This window comes from Ictalurus punctatus, chromosome 12, assembly GCF_001660625.3.
Source record: "Ictalurus punctatus breed USDA103 chromosome 12, Coco_2.0, whole genome shotgun sequence".
NCBI lineage: Eukaryota > Metazoa > Chordata > Actinopteri > Siluriformes > Ictaluridae > Ictalurus > Ictalurus punctatus.
Window position 1 is genome coordinate 24,535,472 of NC_030427.2, and position 18,532 is coordinate 24,554,003.

The 18,532-nt window shown below is 37.1% G+C and overlaps 1 protein-coding gene across 1 annotated transcript; it reads right to left on the reverse strand.

Moving 5' to 3' along the window:
- Positions 1 to 3: 3 nt before the first annotated feature.
- Positions 4 to 16,767, reverse strand: si:ch211-250g4.3 (golgin subfamily B member 1). Its single transcript, XM_053684206.1, has 5 exons — positions 16,371 to 16,767; positions 15,733 to 15,801; positions 14,500 to 14,748; positions 76 to 14,361; positions 4 to 14 (listed from the first exon to the last, which is right to left on the reverse strand). Exons 2-5 carry the CDS (start codon positions 15,752 to 15,754, stop codon positions 4 to 6), a joined length of 14,568 nt encoding a protein of 4,855 aa, XP_053540181.1. The 5' UTR covers positions 15,755 to 15,801; positions 16,371 to 16,767.
- Positions 16,768 to 18,532: the final 1,765 nt, after the last annotated feature.

The window sequence follows — 18,532 nt, forward strand, 5'->3', positions numbered from 1 at the left end:
GCTTCATCTTGTCCCTGATAGTGTTTTCCATTTCCTGTTTCTGCAATTCAAGTTCCAATTTCATCTTGTCCAGACTTGATCTATCCTTCATAATTTCTTTCAAATTGTCGGCCAGAATTTGTTTTTGCTCTTTCATTTCAGTCTCCTTTTGGTCGAGTAGCAGTTTGTCTGTTAACATCTTCTTTTTGATTTCCTCCATTTCATCCTTCTCTTTTATCATTTGCTCTTTGAAAGTGTGAAGTTCTTTCCAGTTCTTCAGTATGTCTTCCCTTTCTTTTTCTGCCTCTTCTTTTTGTTGGTTGATCTTACTAATTTCTTTTTCCAGTGCCTTTCTCTGTTCCTCCATTGCCAATTTTTCACTGTCTTCTTTTTCCCTTTGGCTTCTAATTTGCGATTGCAAGTCCACCTCTCTTTCCTCCAGATCCATCCATTTCTTTTCAAGGTCATGTTTCTCTTTATCGAGAAGGACTTTGTTAGTCTCAATGTCTTGCTTTTGCATTTCTATTTCAGCGGCCATCTTCTCCAAGGCATCCTTCTGTTGGTTTGTGTCTTCAACGGCGATCCTACATTCTTCTTTTTCTTGGGCTAATCTTGCCTTAATTTCATCCAGGTTTTGTAAGTCCATCATGGCTTTTTCCAACGCGTTCTTCATGTCCTGCATTTCGCTCTGCATAGATGCCTTTGATTGGTCGACCATTTTTCTCTCATTCTCTATTTGTTGTTTTTCAAGAGTGATAGCTTCTTGTTCCACATTCAGTTTGACTTTTATTTCTTCTAGCTCATTTTTCAAATTGTTGCTTATAGACATTTGATCTTCAACTTCTTGCTTCTGCATGGTGACTTCTTTCATGAACTGATCAAGTTCTACTCTCTCGTGCTTCATCTTCTCCCTGATAGTGTTTTCCATTTCCTGTTTCTGCAATTCAAGTTCCAATTTCATCTTGTCCAGACTTGATCTATCCTTCATAATTTCTTTCAAATTGTCGGCCAGAATTTGTTTTTGCTCTTTCATTTCAGTCTCCTTTTGGTCAAGTAGCAGTTTGTCTGTTAACATCTTCTTTTTGATTTCCTCCATTTCATCCTTCTCTTTTATCATTTGCTCTTTGAAAGTGTGAAGTTCTTTCCAGTTCTTCAGTATGTCTTCCCTTTCTTTTTCTGCCTCTTCTTTTTGTTGGTTGATCTTACTAATTTCTTTTTCCAGTGCCTTTCTCTGTTCCTCCATTGCCAATTTTTCACTGTCTTCTTTTTCCCTTTGGCTTCTAATTTGCGATTGCAAGTCCACCTCTCTTTCCTCCAGATCCATCCATTTCTTTTCAAGGTCATGTTTCTCTTTATCGAGAAGGACTTTGTTAGTCTCAATGTCTTGCTTTTGCATTTCTATTTCAGCGGCCATCTTCTCCAAGGCATCCTTCTGTTGGTTTGTGTCTTCAACGGCGATCCTACATTCTTCTTTTTCTTGGGCTAATCTTGCCTTAATTTCATCCAGGTTTTGTAAGTCCATCATGGCTTTTTCCAACGCGTTCTTCATGTCCTGCATTTCGCTCTGCATAGATGCCTTTGATTGGTCGACCATTTTTCTCTCATTCTCTATTTGTTGTTTTTCAAGAGTGATAGCTTCTTGTTCCACATTCAGTTTGACTTTTATTTCTTCTAGCTCATTTTTCAAATTGTTGCTTATAGACATTTGATCTTCAACTTCTTGCTTCTGCATGGTGACTTCTTTCATGAACTGATCAAGTTCTACTCTCTCGTGCTTCATCTTGTCCCTGATAGTGTTTTCCATTTCCTGTTTCTGCAATTCAAGTTCCAATTTCATCTTGTCCAGACTTGATCTATCCTTCATAATTTCTTTCAAATTGTCGGCCAGAATTTGTTTTTGCTCTTTCATTTCAGTCTCCTTTTGGTCGAGTAGCAGTTTGTCTGTTAACATCTTCTTTTTGATTTCCTCCATTTCATCCTTCTCTTTTATCATTTGCTCTTTGAAAGTGTGAAGTTCTTTCCAGTTCTTCAGTATGTCTTCCCTTTCTTTTTCTGCCTCTTCTTTTTGTTGGTTGATCTTACTAATTTCTTTTTCCAGTGCCTTTCTCTGTTCCTCCATTGCCAATTTTTCACTGTCTTCTTTTTCCCTTTGGCTTCTAATTTGCGATTGCAAGTCCACCTCTCTTTCCTCCAGATCCATCCATTTCTTTTCAAGGTCATGTTTCTCTTTATCGAGAAGGACTTTGTTAGTCTCAATGTCTTGCTTTTGCATTTCTATTTCAGCGGCCATCTTCTCCAAGGCATCCTTCTGTTGGTTTGTGTCTTCAACGGCGATCCTACATTCTTCTTTTTCTTGGGCTAATCTTGCCTTAATTTCATCCAGGTTTTGTAAGTCCATCATGGCTTTTTCCAACGCGTTCTTCATGTCCTGCATTTCGCTCTGCATAGATGCCTTTGATTGGTCGACCATTTTTCTCTCATTCTCTATTTGTTGTTTTTCAAGAGTGATAGCTTCTTGTTCCACATTCAGTTTGACTTTTATTTCTTCTAGCTCATTTTTCAAATTGTTGCTTATAGACATTTGATCTTCAACTTCTTGCTTCTGCATGGTGACTTCTTTCATGAACTGATCAAGTTCTTCTCTCTCGTGCTTCATCTTCTCCCTGATAGTGTTTTCCATTTCCTGTTTCTGCAATTCAAGTTCCAATTTCATCTTGTCCAGACTTGATCTATCCTTCATAATTTCTTTCAAATTGTCGGCCAGAATTTGTTTTTGCGCTTTCATTTCAGTCTCCTTTTGGTCAAGTAGCAGTTTGTCTGTTAACATCTTCTTTTTGATTTCCTCCATTTCATCCTTCTCTTTTATCATTTGCTCTTTGAAAGTGTGAAGTTCTTTCCAGTTCTTCAGTATGTCTTCCCTTTCTTTTTCTGCCTCTTCTTTTTGTTGGTTGATCTTACTAATTTCTTTTTCCAGTGCCTTTCTCTGTTCCTCCATTGCCAATTTTTCACTGTCTTCTTTTTCCCTTTGGCTTCTAATTTGCGATTGCAAGTCCACCTCTCTTTCCTCCAGATCCATCCATTTCTTTTCAAGGTCATGTTTCTCTTTATCGAGAAGGACTTTGTTAGTCTCAATGTCTTGCTTTTGCATTTCTATTTCAGCGGCCATCTTCTCCAAGGCATCCTTCTGTTGGTTTGTGTCTTCAACGGCGATCCTACATTCTTCTTTTTCTTGGGCTAATCTTGCCTTAATTTCATCCAGGTTTTGTAAGTCCATCATGGCTTTTTCCAACGCGTTCTTCATGTCCTGCATTTCGCTCTGCATAGATGCCTTTGATTGGTCGACCATTTTTCTCTCATTCTCTATTTGTTGTTTTTCAAGAGTGATAGCTTCTTGTTCCACATTCAGTTTGACTTTTATTTCTTCTAGCTCATTTTTCAAATTGTTGCTTATAGACATTTGATCTTCAACTTCTTGCTTCTGCATGGTGACTTCTTTCATGAACTGATCAAGTTCTTCTCTCTCGTGCTTCATCTTCTCCCTGATAGTGTTTTCCATTTCCTGTTTCTGCAATTCAAGTTCCAATTTCATCTTGTCCAGACTTGATCTATCCTTCATAATTTCTTTCAAATTGTCGGCCAGAATTTGTTTTTGCGCTTTCATTTCTGTCTCCTTTTGGTCGAGTAGCAGTTTGTCTGTTAACATCTTCTTTTTGATTTCCTCCATTTCCTCCTTCTCTTTTATCATTTGCTCTTTGAAAGTGTGAAGTTCTTTCCAGTTCTTCAGTATGTCTTCCCTTTCTTTTTCTGCCTCTTCTTTTTGTTGGTTGATCTTACTAATTTCTTTTTCCAGTGCCTTTCTCTGTTCCTCCATTGCCAATTTTTCACTATCTTCTTTTTCCCTTTGGCTTCTAATTTGCGATTGCAAGTCCACCTCTCTTTCCTCCAGATCCGTCCATTTCTTTTCAAGGTCATGTTTCTCTTTATCGAGAAGGACTTTGTTAGTCTCAATGTCTTGCTTTTGCATTTCTATTTCAGCGGCCATCTTCTCCAAGGCATCCTTCTGTTGGTTTGTGTCTTCAACAGTGATCCTACATTCTTCTTTTTCTTGGGCTAACCTTGCCTTAATTTCATCCAGGTTTTGTAAGTCCATCATGGCTTTTTCCAACGCGTTCTTCATGTCCTGCATTTCGCTCTGCATAGATGCCTTTGATTGGTCGACCATTTTTCTCTCATTCTCTATTTGTTGTTTTTCAAGAGTGATAGCTTCTTGTTCCACATTCAGTTTGACTTTTATTTCTTCTAGCTCATTTTTCAAATTGTTGCTTATAGACATTTGATCTTCAACTTCTTGCTTCTGCATGGTGACTTCTTTCATGAACTGATCAAGTTCTTCTCTCTCGTGCTTCATCTTCTCCCTGATAGTGTTTTCCATTTCCTGTTTCTGCAATTCAAGTTCCAATTTCATCTTGTCCAGACTTGATCTATCCTTCATAATTTCTTTCAAATTGTCGGCCAGAATTTGTTTTTGCTCTTTCATTTCAGTCTCCTTTTGGTCAAGTAGCAGTTTGTCTGTTAACATCTTCTTTTTGATTTCCTCCATTTCATCCTTCTCTTTTATCATTTGCTCTTTGAAAGTGTGAAGTTCTTTCCAGTTCTTCAGTATGTCTTCCCTTTCTTTTTCTGCCTCTTCTTTTTGTTGGTTGATCTTACTAATTTCTTTTTCCAGTGCCTTTCTCTGTTCCTCCATTGTCAATTTTTCACTGTCTTCTTTTTCCCTTTGGCTTCTAATTTGCGATTGCAAGTCCACCTCTCTTTCCTCCAGATCCATCCATTTCTTTTCAAGGTCATGTTTCTCTTTATCGAGAAGGACTTTGTTAGTCTCAATGTCTTGCTTTTGCATTTCTATTTCAGCGGCCATCTTCTCCAAGGCATCCTTCTGTTGGTTTGTGTCTTCAACGGCGATCCTACATTCTTCTTTTTCTTGGGCTAATCTTGCCTTAATTTCATCCAGGTTTTGTAAGTCCATCATGGCTTTTTCCAACGCGTTCTTCATGTCCTGCATTTCGCTCTGCATAGATGCCTTTGATTGGTCGACCATTTTTCTTTCATTCTCTATTTGTTGTTTTTCAAGAGTGATAGCTTCTTGTTCCACATTCAGTTTGACTTTTATTTCTTCTAGCTCATTTTTCAAATTGTTGCTTATAGACATTTGATCTTCAACTTCTTGCTTCTGCATGGTGACTTCTTTCATGAACTGATCAAGTTCTTCTCTCTCGTGCTTCATCTTCTCCCTGATAGTGTTTTCCATTTCCTGTTTCTGCAATTCAAGTTCCAATTTCATCTTGTCCAGACTTGATCTATCCTTCATAATTTCTTTCAAATTGTCGGCCAGAATTTGTTTTTGCTCTTTCATTTCAGTCTCCTTTTGGTCAAGTAGCAGTTTGTCTGTTAACATCTTCTTTTTGATTTCCTCCATTTCATCCTTCTCTTTTATCATTTGCTCTTTGAAAGTGTGAAGTTCTTTCCAGTTCTTCAGTATGTCTTCCCTTTCTTTTTCTGCCTCTTCTTTTTGTTGGTTGATCTTACTAATTTCTTTTTCCAGTGCCTTTCTCTGTTCCTCCATTGCCAATTTTTCACTGTCTTCTTTTTCCCTTTGGCTTCTAATTTGCGATTGCAAGTCCACCTCTCTTTCCTCCAGATCCATCCATTTCTTTTCAAGGTCATGTTTCTCTTTATCGAGAAGGACTTTGTTAGTCTCAATGTCTTGCTTTTGCATTTCTATTTCAGCGGCCATCTTCTCCAAGGCATCCTTCTGTTGGTTTGTGTCTTCAACGGCGATCCTACATTCTTCTTTTTCTTGGGCTAATCTTGCCTTAATTTCATCCAGGTTTTGTAAGTCCATCATGGCTTTTTCCAACGCGTTCTTCATGTCCTGCATTTCGCTCTGCATAGATGCCTTTGATTGGTCGACCATTTTTCTCTCATTCTCTATTTGTTGTTTTTCAAGAGTGATAGCTTCTTGTTCCACATTCAGTTTGACTTTTATTTCTTCTAGCTCATTTTTCAAATTGTTGCTTATAGACATTTGATCTTCAACTTCTTGCTTCTGCATGGTGACTTCTTTCATGAACTGATCAAGTTCTTCTCTCTCGTGCTTCATCTTCTCCCTGATAGTGTTTTCCATTTCCTGTTTCTGCAATTCAGGTTCCAATTTCATCTTGTCCAGACTTGATCTATCCTTCATAATTTCTTTCAAATTGTCGGCCAGAATTTGTTTTTGCTCTTTCATTTCTGTCTCCTTTTGGTCGAGTAGCAGTTTGTCTGTTAACATCTTCTTTTTGATTTCCTCCATTTCATCCTTCTCTTTTATCATTTGCTCTTTGAAAGTGTGAAGTTCTTTCCGGTTCTTCAGTATGTCTTCCCTTTCTTTTTCTGCCTCTTCTTTTTGTTGGTTGATCTTACTAATTTCTTTTTCCAGTGCCTTTCTCTGTTCCTCCATTGCCAATTTTTCACTATCTTCTTTTTCCCTTTGGCTTCTAATTTGCGATTGCAAGTCCACCTCTCTTTCCTCCAGATCCATCCATTTCTTTTCAAGGTCATGTTTCTCTTTATCGAGAAGGACTTTGTTAGTCTCAATGTCTTGCTTTTGCATTTCTATTTCAGCGGCCATCTTCTCCAAGGCATCCTTCTGTTGGTTTGTGTCTTCAACGGCAATCCTACATTCTTCTTTTTCTTGGGCTAATCTTGCCTTAATTTCATCCAGGTTTTGTAAGTCCATCATGGCTTTTTCCAACGCGTTCTTCATGTCCTGCATTTCGCTCTGCATAGATGCCTTTGATTGGTCGACCATTTTTCTCTCATTCTCTATTTGTTGTTTTTCAAGAGTGATAGCTTCTTGTTCCACATTCAGTTTGACTTTTATTTCTTCTAGCTCATTTTTCAAATTGTTGCTTATAGACATTTGATCTTCAACTTCTTGCTTCTGCATGGTGACTTCTTTCATGAACTGATCAAGTTCTTCTCTCTCGTGCTTCATCTTCTCCCTGATAGTGTTTTCCATTTCCTGTTTCTGCAATTCAAGTTCCAATTTCATCTTGTCCAGACTTGATCTATCCTTCATAATTTCTTTCAAATTGTCGGCCAGAATTTGTTTTTGCGCTTTCATTTCAGTCTCCTTTTGGTCAAGTAGCAGTTTGTCTGTTAACATCTTCTTTTTGATTTCCTCCATTTCATCCTTCTCTTTTATCATTTGCTCTTTGAAAGTGTGAAGTTCTTTCCAGTTCTTCAGTATGTCTTCCCTTTCTTTTTCTGCCTCTTCTTTTTGTTGGTTGATCTTACTAATTTCTTTTTCCAGTGCCTTTCTCTGTTCCTCCATTGCCAATTTTTCACTGTCTTCTTTTTCCCTTTGGCTTCTAATTTGCGATTGCAAGTCCACCTCTCTTTCCTCCAGATCCATCCATTTCTTTTCAAGGTCATGTTTCTCTTTATCGAGAAGGACTTTGTTAGTCTCAATGTCTTGCTTTTGCATTTCTATTTCAGCGGCCATCTTCTCCAAGGCATCCTTCTGTTGGTTTGTGTCTTCAACGGTGATCCTACATTCTTCTTTTTCTTGGGCTAATCTTGCCTTAATTTCATCCAGGTTTTGTAAGTCCATCATGGCTTTTTCCAACGCGTTCTTCATGTCCTGCATTTCGCTCTGCATAGATGCCTTTGATTGGTCGACCATTTTTCTCTCATTCTCTATTTGTTGTTTTTCAAGAGTGATAGCTTCTTGTTCCATATTCAGTTTGACTTTTATTTCTTCTAGTTCATTTTTCAAATTGTTGCTTATAGACATTTGATCTTCAACTTCTTGCTTCTGCATGGTGACTTCTTTCATGAACTGATCAAGTTCTTCTCTCTCGTGCTTCATCTTCTCCCTGATAGTGTTTTCCATTTCCTGTTTCTGCAATTCAAGTTCCAATTTCATCTTGTCCAGACTTGATCTATCCTTCATAATTTCTTTCAAATTGTCAGCCAGAATTTGTTTTTGGTCTTTCATTTCAGTCTCCTTTTGGTCGAGTAGCAGTTTGTCTGTTAACATCTTCTTTTTGATTTCCTCCATTTCATCCTTCTCTTTTATCATTTGCTCTTTGAAAGTGTGAAGTTCTTTCCAGTTCTTCAGTATGTCTTCCCTTTCTTTTTCTGCCTCTTCTTTTTGTTGGTTGATCTTACTAATTTCTTTTTCCAGTGCCTTTCTCTGTTCCTCCATTGCCAATTTTTCACTATCTTCTTTTTCCCTTTGGCTTCTAATTTGCGATATCAAGTCCACCTCTCTTTCCTCCAGATCCATCCATTTCTTTTCAAGGTCATGTTTCTCTTTATCGAGAAGGACTTTGTTAGTCTCAATGTCTTGCTTTTGCATTTCTATTTCAGCGGCCATCTTCTCCAAGGCATCCTTCTGTTGGTTTGTGTCTTCAACGGCGATCCTACATTCTTCTTTTTCTTGGGCTAATCTTGCCTTAATTTCATCCAGGTTTTGTAAGTCCATCATGGCTTTTTCCAACGCGTTCTTCATGTCCTGCATTTCGCTCTGCATAGATGCCTTTGATTGGTCGGCCATTTTTCTCTCTTTCTCTACCTTTTGTTTTTCAAGGGTGATGACTTTTTGTTCTGCATTCAGTTTCACCTTCATTTCTTCTAGCTCATTTCTCAAATTACCATTCATGAGTCTGTTCTTTTCTAAGTCTTTTTTCTCCATATTTATTTTGTTTTTCAGCTGATCAAGTTCCTGTTTCTCCTGTTTCATCTCATTCCTGTCATTTTCCATTTGTTTTATTTGAATTTCAAGTTCCATTTTTATCTTTCCAAGCTCACTTTTCTCCTCCAGCATTTCCCTCAAATTCTGTTCCCGAATTTGTTTGTGTTCATTCAGTTCATTCTCTCTTTTGTGAAGTATTAGTTTATCAAGTGCCTCACTTTTTCCCTCTTTGTCACCCTCCGTTTCATCCAATGATCTTTCCGCATCTTGCCTTGTCTGCCTTGCTTTATTTTTTCGTATTTCTTCCAATGTTGCCTCCAACACTTCCTTTTGTTGCTTTATTTTGGCACTCATCACTTCTAAGTCACCTCGTTCTCTCATGTTCTTTTCTGCTTTGTTTTCAAGGTCTCTTTGTCTTCGTTGCATCTCTGTCTTTAACATTTTAATCTCTTCTTTCTCTCTCCTAAGGACCTCCTTACTTTGCTCCATTTCTAACTTAAGTTGTTGCAGCATCTCTCTAATGTGTTCAATTTCTGTAACAAGTCTCTCCATTTCTGTATTCATCATATTTTCCTCTACTGCTTGTAGTTGGCTTTCTGCCATGCTGTTTTCAAAGAGAATCTTGCTGTCCCATACAATTTCTCTAGTTCGTTCAATCATGTCAATAAGGCTGATAATCTCAGTACTTATCTCTTCTTTTTCTTCCATTTCTGGAGTGACTGCTTCAACGTTATTCTCAAATTCATCTTTTGTTCTTTGTATTTCAGCTTTAACACATTCTATCTCATATCTCTTCTTCTCAACTTCTACCCTTTTGCATTCCATTTCTTCTTTTTCTTTCTGGATTTCCACTTTTATTTGGTCGAGCTCATCTTTTTTCCTTGTTACTTGCTTCATCCTTTGGTTAAGTTCTTTACTCTTCCTTTCCATCTCTTTTTTCACAAGTTCCATTTCTTCCATCTCTCGTTTTACCCTCTGCATCCTTTCCTCCAGGTCATTTCTTTGTTGTTGAATTTCCATCTTGACCTCTTGCACCTTTTCCATCTCTGTTTTCACAAGACACATTTTTTCTTCAACATCACCCTTTTGCCTTAGTATCTCAGCCTTCATCTGCTCAATTTTATTGGTCTTGCTATTAGTCTCTATCATTTTAATTCTATATTGTTCTTTTTCTTGTTCTAGTTTTTTCTTAAGTTCTTGCATGTCTATCCTGGCTTTTTCCAAAGCCTTCTTCGTGTCCTCGATTTCTCTCTGCATAGATGCCTCTGATAACTGAAACCTTTTTCTCTCATTCTCTATCTTGTGTTTTTCAAGGGTGACAACTTCTTGTTCGGCATTCAGTCTCACCTTCATTTCCTCTATCTCATTTCTCAAATTATCGTTCATGAGTTTGTTCTTTTCTAAGTCTTTTTTTTCCGTGTTTATGTAGTTTAACAACTGATCAAGATCCTGTCTCTTCTGTTTTATCTCTTTCCTGTCATTTTCCATTTGTTTTATTTGAGTTTCAAGTTCCATTCTCATCTTTCCAAGTTTACATTTCTCCTCCAGCATTTCTCCTAAATTGAGCTCCAGAATTTGGTTTTGTTGATCCAGTTCATTGTCTCTTTCCTGACATAGCAGTTGTCCAAGTGCCTCGCTTTTTCCCTCTTTGTCACCCTCCGTTTCATCCAATGATCTTTGCGCATCTTGCCTTGTCTGCCTTGCTTTATTTTTTCGTATTTCTTCCAGTGTTGCCTCCAACGCTTCCTTTTGTTGCTTTATTTTGGCACTCATCACTTCTAAGTCACCTCGTTCTCTCATGTTCTTTTCTGCTTTGTTTTCAAGGTCTCTTTGTCTTCGTTGCATCTCTGTCTTTAACATTTTAATCTCGTCTTTCTCTCTCCTAAGGACCTCCTTACTTTGCTCCATTTCTAACTTAAGTTGTTGTAGCATCTCTCTAATGTGTTCAATTTCTGTAACAAGTCTCTCCATTTCTGTATTCATCATATTTTCCTCTACTGCTTGTAGTTGGCTTTCTGCCATGCTGTTTTCAAAGAGAATCTTGCTGTCCCATACAATTTCTCTAGTTCGTTCAATCATGTCAATAAGGCTGATAATCTCAGTACTTATCTCTTCTTTTTCTTCCATTTCTGGAGTGACTGCTTCAACGTTATTCTCAAATTCATTTTTTGTTCTTTGTATTTCAGCTTTAACACATTCTATCTCATATCTCTTCTTCTCAACTTCTACCCTTTTGCATTCCATTTCTTCTTTTTCTTTCTGGATTTCCACCCTTATTTGGTCTAGCTCGTCTTTTTTCCTTGTTACTTGCTTCATCCATTGGTTAAGTTCTTTACTCTTCCTTTCCATCTCTTTTTTCACAAGTTCCATTTCTTCCATCTCTCGTTTTACCCTCTGCATCCTTTCCTCCAGGTCATTTCTTTGTTGTTGAATTTCCTCCTTGACCTGTTGCACCTTTTCCATCTCTGTTTTCACAAGACACATTTTTTCTTCAACATCACCCTTTTGCTTTAGTATCTCAGCCTTCATCTGCTCAATTTTATTGCTCTCGCTCTTAGTCTCTACAATTTTGTTCTCGAACGTATCTTTCTGTCTCTGCAGGTCTACCCTCAACTGTTCAAGTTTATACATTTCCTTCATTACCTTTTCTGTTTTGGCCTCCACATCTTCCTTCTGTCTCCTTAACTCAGTTTCCATACCTTTATTTTTCTCAGCTTCTATATTTTGTCCTGATGTTGCTGCAGCCATTAAATCCAGTTCCTCCTTCTGATTTATTTCTTCAATGTGAATTCTAAATTGTTCTTTTTCTTGTTCTAGTTTTTCCTGAAGTTCTTGCATGTCTATCCTGGCCTTTTCCAAAGCATTCTTCATGTCCTCAATTTCTCTCTGCATAGATGCCTCTGATAACTGAAACCTTTTTCTCTCATTCTCTATCTTGTATTTTTCACGGGTGATAACTTCTTGTTCAGCGTTCAGTTTCACCTTCATTTCTTCTAGTTCATTTTTCAAACTGTTGTTTAGGGATATGTTCTTTTCCATATTCATTTTATCTATTTGCAAGTAATTCATCAACTGATCAAGTTCTTTTCTCTCCTGCTTCATCTTCTCCCTGACCATTTCTTCTATCTTTGCTTCAGATTCCAATTTCATCTTATCCAGATTATTTCTATCCTCAACAATCTCTTTCATATTGTCCTCCAGAATTTTCTTTTGTTGTTGGATTTCAGTCTCTCTTTGGTCAAGTAGCAGTTTGTCCATTATTATCTTGTTTTTGATTTCCTTCATTTCATTCCTCTCTTTTAGTATTTGCTCTTTAAGAGTGTCAAGTTCTTTCCGATTCTTCAATATGTCTTCCCTTTCTTTTTCTGCCTCTTCTTTTTGTTGATTGATCTTACTACTTTCCCTTTCTAATGCTTTTCTCTGCTCTTCAATTGCCATTTGGTCACTGTCCTCTTTTCCCATGTGACTTGTGATTTGTAGTTGTAACTCCTCATCTCTTCTCTGTAAATCCAGCCACTTCTTGTCCAGGATATTTTTCTCTTTTTCAAAAAGGGCTTTGTTTGTCTCAATATCTTTCTTTTGCTTTGCTATTTCAGCAGCCATCTTCTCCAAGGCATCCTTCTGTTGATTTGCGTCTTCAACAATGATCCCACATTGCTCTTTTTCTTTTTCTAATCTTGTCTTAATTTCATCCAGGTTTTGTATTTCCATCGTGGCTTTTTCCAGATCACTCTTCATGTTCTGCATTTCACTCTGCATAGATGCCTTTGACTGCTCAAAACTTTTTCTCTCATTCCGTATCTCTTGTTTTTCAATGATGATCATTTCTTGTTCAGCATTCAATTTTGCCTTCATTAATTCTAGGTCATTTCTCATATTATCATTTAAGAGCCTGTTCTTTTCAATGTCTTTTTTCTCCATATCTATGTATTTTGTCAACTGGTCAAGCTCCTCTTTCTTCTGTTTTATCTCCTTCATGTTGTTTTCCATTTCATGCCTTTGAATCTCAAGTTCCATTCTCATCTTGCCAAGATTACTTCTTTCCTTGATCATTTCCCTTAAGTTGTTCTCCAGAATTTGTTTTTGATTATTCAGTTCAGCCTCTCTTTGTTCAAGTACAAGTTTATCAACTGTCCTGCCTTTCCTCTCTTTAGCATGTTCTGTTTCATCCATAGTTTTTTGCACACCTTCCCTTGCCTGCCTTGTTTTATTTTTTTGTATTTCTTCCAAAGTTCCTGCCAGTTCTTTCTTTTGTTGCTGTATCTTGGCACTCATGATTTCTAAGTCACCACATTCTCTCATGTTCTTTTCTTCTTTCTTTTCAAGGTCTCTTCTTCTTCGTTGGATCTCAAGCTTTAACAATCGTATCTCTCCCTTCTCTCTCCTAAGGACCTCCTTGCTTTGCTCCATTTCTGTTTTCAGCCATTGTAACATTTCTCTGATGTGTTCAATTTCTACAACAAGTCTCTGCATTTCACCTTTCATCTTATTTACTTCTACTGCTCCTAGTTGGTTTTCTACCATTCTATTTTCCATATCAAATGTTGCATCGCATACAATTTTTCTGGTTCTTTCAATTTGATAAATGAGATTAACAATCTTCGCATTTATCCCTTCTTTTTCTTCTGTATGTACCTTGATCTGGAAGTCCTCTCTTGCTTTTTGTATTTCATCCCTTTTGCGTTCCATTTCTACTTTTTCTTTCTGTATTTCCACTCTCATTCTGTCTATTTCACCCTGTCTCCTAGCAGTCTGCTTCATCTTTTGGTCAAGGTCTTTTCTCTTCCTGTCTATCTCTTTTTTCATAAGTTCCATCTCTTCCATCTGGCATTTTGCCCACTGTATCCTTTCTTCTAATTCTTTTCTTTGTTGTTGTATTTCCTCCTTGATCTGTTGCACCTTTTCTGCCTCTGTTTTCACAAGTTGCATTTTGTTCTCAAGATCCTCTTTTTGCTTTAGTATTTCAGCCTTCATCTGTTCAAATTCGTCCATATTGCTCTTTGTCTGTATGAATTTGTTCTCAGTTTCCTCATTCTGCCTCTGTAGCTCTATCTTCAGCTGTTCGAGTTCATGTATTTCCTTTGTTGCCTTCTCTAGTTTGGCCTCCACATCCTCCTTCTGTCTCATTAACTCCATTTTCGTTTCTTGCATATGCTTTATTTCATTCCTCATCACCTCTAAGTTTTTATTCAACTCTTCCTTCTTCCTATAAAACAATTGACTTTCCCTAAGGGTCTCTTTATGTCTGTTCTCCAGGAGTTCTTTCTCTTTAAGCATTTCAGCAGTCAGTTGGTTTAGGCGATCTGTCTCAAGTTTCAGTCCTTCCTTGCTCTTCTCAATTTCTTGTTTTGCTTTCTGAACCTCAGCTTGTACATTTTCACAGTTCTGTCTCTCTCTGACAAGTTCAATATGCATGTCTTCTAGAACATTTCTTTCTCTTTGCAGGTCAGCTCTCATTTGCTCAAGGTTGTCCTTTTCATGGTTTATCTCCTGCTCCATTGTCTCCAGTCTTCTTCTCATCAGTGAATCTTTCTTTGTCTCTAAGTCAGCCTTGTGTCCACTGTTATAGCCTTCCTCTTTTTTCTCTCCATATGATATATCCTCTTCAGTCTGAGTATATTTGCTGTTTTGTTGTCTCCATTCTATTGAAGAAGGAATTCAACTTATTAAGGGCTATGTTTTGCATGTAGCTAATTTGTCTTGAATGATAATATTCTAATGCTAAAATTACTGATGAAAGATGAAAATAGTAAAGGGGTTGTTAACTTTAAAAACCTCACCTAGTTCGTGAATAAGCTCAGGTTCATTCATTCTAAGTATCAGGTGGAAGGACACTCTATGTTGGGAAGGTGCTCTTTCCAGGGCCTCAAAAAGAAGTGTCATTGCGTCCTGCTCAGTCAGAGCAGCCTGGATTTGACGAACTGCCCTGTCATGAATCAGACTTTGGGAGAAGACTGCCTCTGTGATGTCGCTGACTTGTCTTGCTCGTACAATGATTTCATGCTTAAATTCAGTGAGAAAGTCTCCAACTACAAGGCAGTAAATTCAATTAAAATATGCATATTACAAGGAAATGTTTTAATTATTGTACTGGAAAAGGGCTGTGATTGGACAGTGAGTGCATTTCAATGTGGCATTACTGAAAAAAATACTAATGAAAGTGAAATTCAATGAAACGGAATTACATATATCTCTGCTTTTCTATCTTAAATGGAAGTTTATTTAAAAATATGTAAAGGTGTCAGAATTGTGGGTCATGTACATACACACATATATATATATATAAGCTTCTAGTTGTGTCAATTGAGGAATATGGAGGGTCCACTGACATTATACTTGGGTGTATGTTTCATATATAAAGAAAAAGAAGGAAATTCTTGGGCATTGGCCTAATCAAATTGAAACATCCAAACTATATTGCTTATACCTTAATACTGCAAACATATTCCAGTAGTACTTTTCAATAACTGTTCCTGTTTTCTTAGAAGGAAAAATATAACAACAAATATTACAAAATTACTGATGGACAGAATTAATATAGTAAAATAAAATGTTTTTAAAAAATAAAAAAATTAAGTTGTCCTTTTATTAAAAAATTATGTAAGATGAAATTCCTAATTTGAACACCGTGTGTCACTGTAACGTAAACCTGAATCTAAAAGAGGGGGATCTCTTTTTTCCTTCTTTAAAATAGTAACAGTGAGGTTAATTTCACATACCTACATTAATATTAGCAAGTAGTGTTGAAATCACAGTTATCACAGTTTACACACATAAGAGAGTGATTAATAAGGATTAATGCTGTGTTGTATGTACAATAACTGTTAATAGAGTTAGACCAGGGTGTCCAATCTTATCCAAGCAGGAGCCACATCTGATTCTACCTGTTTAATCAGGTGAGCTTTTCTTTGGAATGAAAACTTGCACCCACACCGGCCCTTTCCTGATATAATTGGACACCTCTGAGTTAGACAAAGATATATGTTTAGATAGTTTATAAGTTTAGACTTTACCATAGTCTCTGGATTCCGTCATGGCTTGACAAGGCTCCTGGTTGAACAGGTGCCCATGTAATGCCTGATCTGTTTTTCCACACAGAGAAATGTATGTATTACTACAACCATAATATATATTTGAGTTGATAACAATTATTAAACTATAGGCATTAGTTAAATAACTACAAAAAATAATGTAACTGACCCAAAGGCAAATGTTTCTCAGCTCATAGCATTTTTAATTCTAAATACTTTTAAACTAAAAAAAAAAAAAAGATTACAAATGATACAAAGTATAAGCTTTTTATATTAACATGATTAGAAGTTAAGAAATTAAGTATGAAGAGGTTCTAGTTTTCTGTACTAAGGGTGTAAAGAATGATTCTACAGATAGAGTTTGTTATTATATAAATTTTTCCAATTATGATAATTAATGCCTTCAAAATGTAGATATTTATGCTTTGAATTATAGTCCTTTATGGACCAAAACCTTTCTGTAAACTTATTTTTTTAAATAAATGTTATTAAATGAAATTAAACAAAGTTTACATTTAAAAATAGTTTAATAATAAAATAAAATAATAATAAAAAATAAATAATAAATAAAAGTTTGATAAAAAAAAATATCAAGCAAAGCCTTATCTTTTATGGCCTACCTTTCTAGTGTTATTGGTGGATTAATTTAATTCTGTAAACTTCAGTGGTCTGGTGGTTGAGCCATGGTGGTAAACAATCAACTTCTCATCTTGCATCACAAATAATTTGGAGTGTGTGTGCGTGTTTTACATCAGTCTGTTTTTCTCTGATAAGGGGGGTGTACCCTGATATGACGTAATACCATGATGCCTACTACAGCATATCCCAGCTCACTGCAGGTTTTCCTGCACATATGATCGAGCTGTCTCAGACAAATTTTATTACAGATTCTAAAGTCTTGACTACTTAGGTTTTAATGCTTTGACTGTATTAAATGTATGAATAGCAAAACATACAGTGGAAATACAGTGTTTATGTTCTGATTGCAATAATGGCGAAAGACCAAATAAAATTCCCATCTGGGGCAAGTTTATTTCTCATGCTATCACACACTCTGCCATGTTACAAAAGTTCCAAGATTATACTTACTGTATATGCCAGCTATGGTTCAACATTTCTATCAATTGTATGTTATGGTGGTAAGACATTTTTGCATTGTTGAGTGTCATAGGCTACCCTGTTTCAAAATGTAAGTTTAATCATCAAACAAACATTGAGCTAAATTTGTGGAAAGGCACAAATCACGAGACATACCGAATATGTAAGAAGATTTAAAAGTCTCTAGGGAGGCTGTAAAAGAAATAGAAGAACACAGATTAGGCCATCAGTACCAGGCCTTATATGATTTCAGGTGGAAAACAAATCATGAGCCCCCATAGATTGGGATCTGGTACACCGCCCTGTTCCTAGAGTGCCTACAGTGACAAAAGAGTTTTGCCTAAGGTCAGATCACCCAATTTTCTTACCCAAGTGATTGACCTTGTAGTGTTCCATGAAGATGAACCTGGATATTGTCCTTGCAATGTCCAGAACATGAGCTGTGGTTTTATATTATATATATATATATATATATATATATATATATATATATATATGAGGTGCCATGTTGAACTTCCAGTGACCAGTATGAGGGAGTGTGAGAGCGGTGACACCAAATTTAACACACCTGCTCCCCATTCACACCCGAGACCTTGTAACACTAACAAGTCACATGACACCGGGGAGGGAAAATGGCTAATTGGGTCCAATTTGGACATTTTCACTTAGGGGTGTACTCACTTTTGTTGCCAGCGGTTTAGACATTAATGGCTGTGTGTTGAGTTATTTTGAGGGGACAGCAAATTTACACTGTTACACAAGTTGTACACTCACTACTTTACATTGTAGCAAAGTGTCATTTCTTCAGTGTCGTCACATGAAAATATGTAATCAAATATTTACAAAAATGTGAGAGGTGTACTCACTTTTGTGAGATACTGTGTGTGTGTGTGTGTGTGTGTGTGTGTATATATATACACACACACACACATATATAATCTGGTTTGGAAGTGGCTTAACACCTGTCAGAACTGTTGGTGTATGCAACTAGATGGTATCACATGTTTACATCACATCAGATAGTCTACATGCTACCAAAAGTCTTCCTGGATCTGAGAGGGAGAAATTTAAATCAGTTAACTGTGTGCAAAAATGTGTTGTTTAGTTCTTCCACCAGCTATCCATTTTCTGTAATGCTTATCCTATACAGGATTGCGGAGGAGCCTGGAGCCTATCCCAGGGAACTCATGGCACAAGGCAGGGGACACCTTGGATGGGGTGCCAACCCATCACAAGCCACAATCGCACACACACTCACCCACTACAGACAATTTGGAAACACCAATCAGACTACAGTGCATGTCTTTGGACTGGGGAAGGGAAATGGGGTTCCCAGAGGGGAAACTGCCGAAGCACATGGAGAACATGCAAACTCTGCACACACAGGGTGGAGGCAGGAGTGAGGCAAACATGCTAGTCACTAAGCCACCATGCAATTAGAAAAACGCAGAGAAAATCCACACAGACTCAGGAAGAACATACAAGACTCTACAGAGACAATAACCTGGTGGGAGCTACCTGCTTCACCACCATGCCCCTCACCCAGAGCTGGTGAATGTGTTATTTTCATATGTACAGAATATAGGAGAAACATATTTTCACGTGGTGCTATTTTTTACTCCATTTTCTTTTATTTCCGGCCATATGGGATGATTTGGCCCTTTCTTTTTTTTACTATTGACAA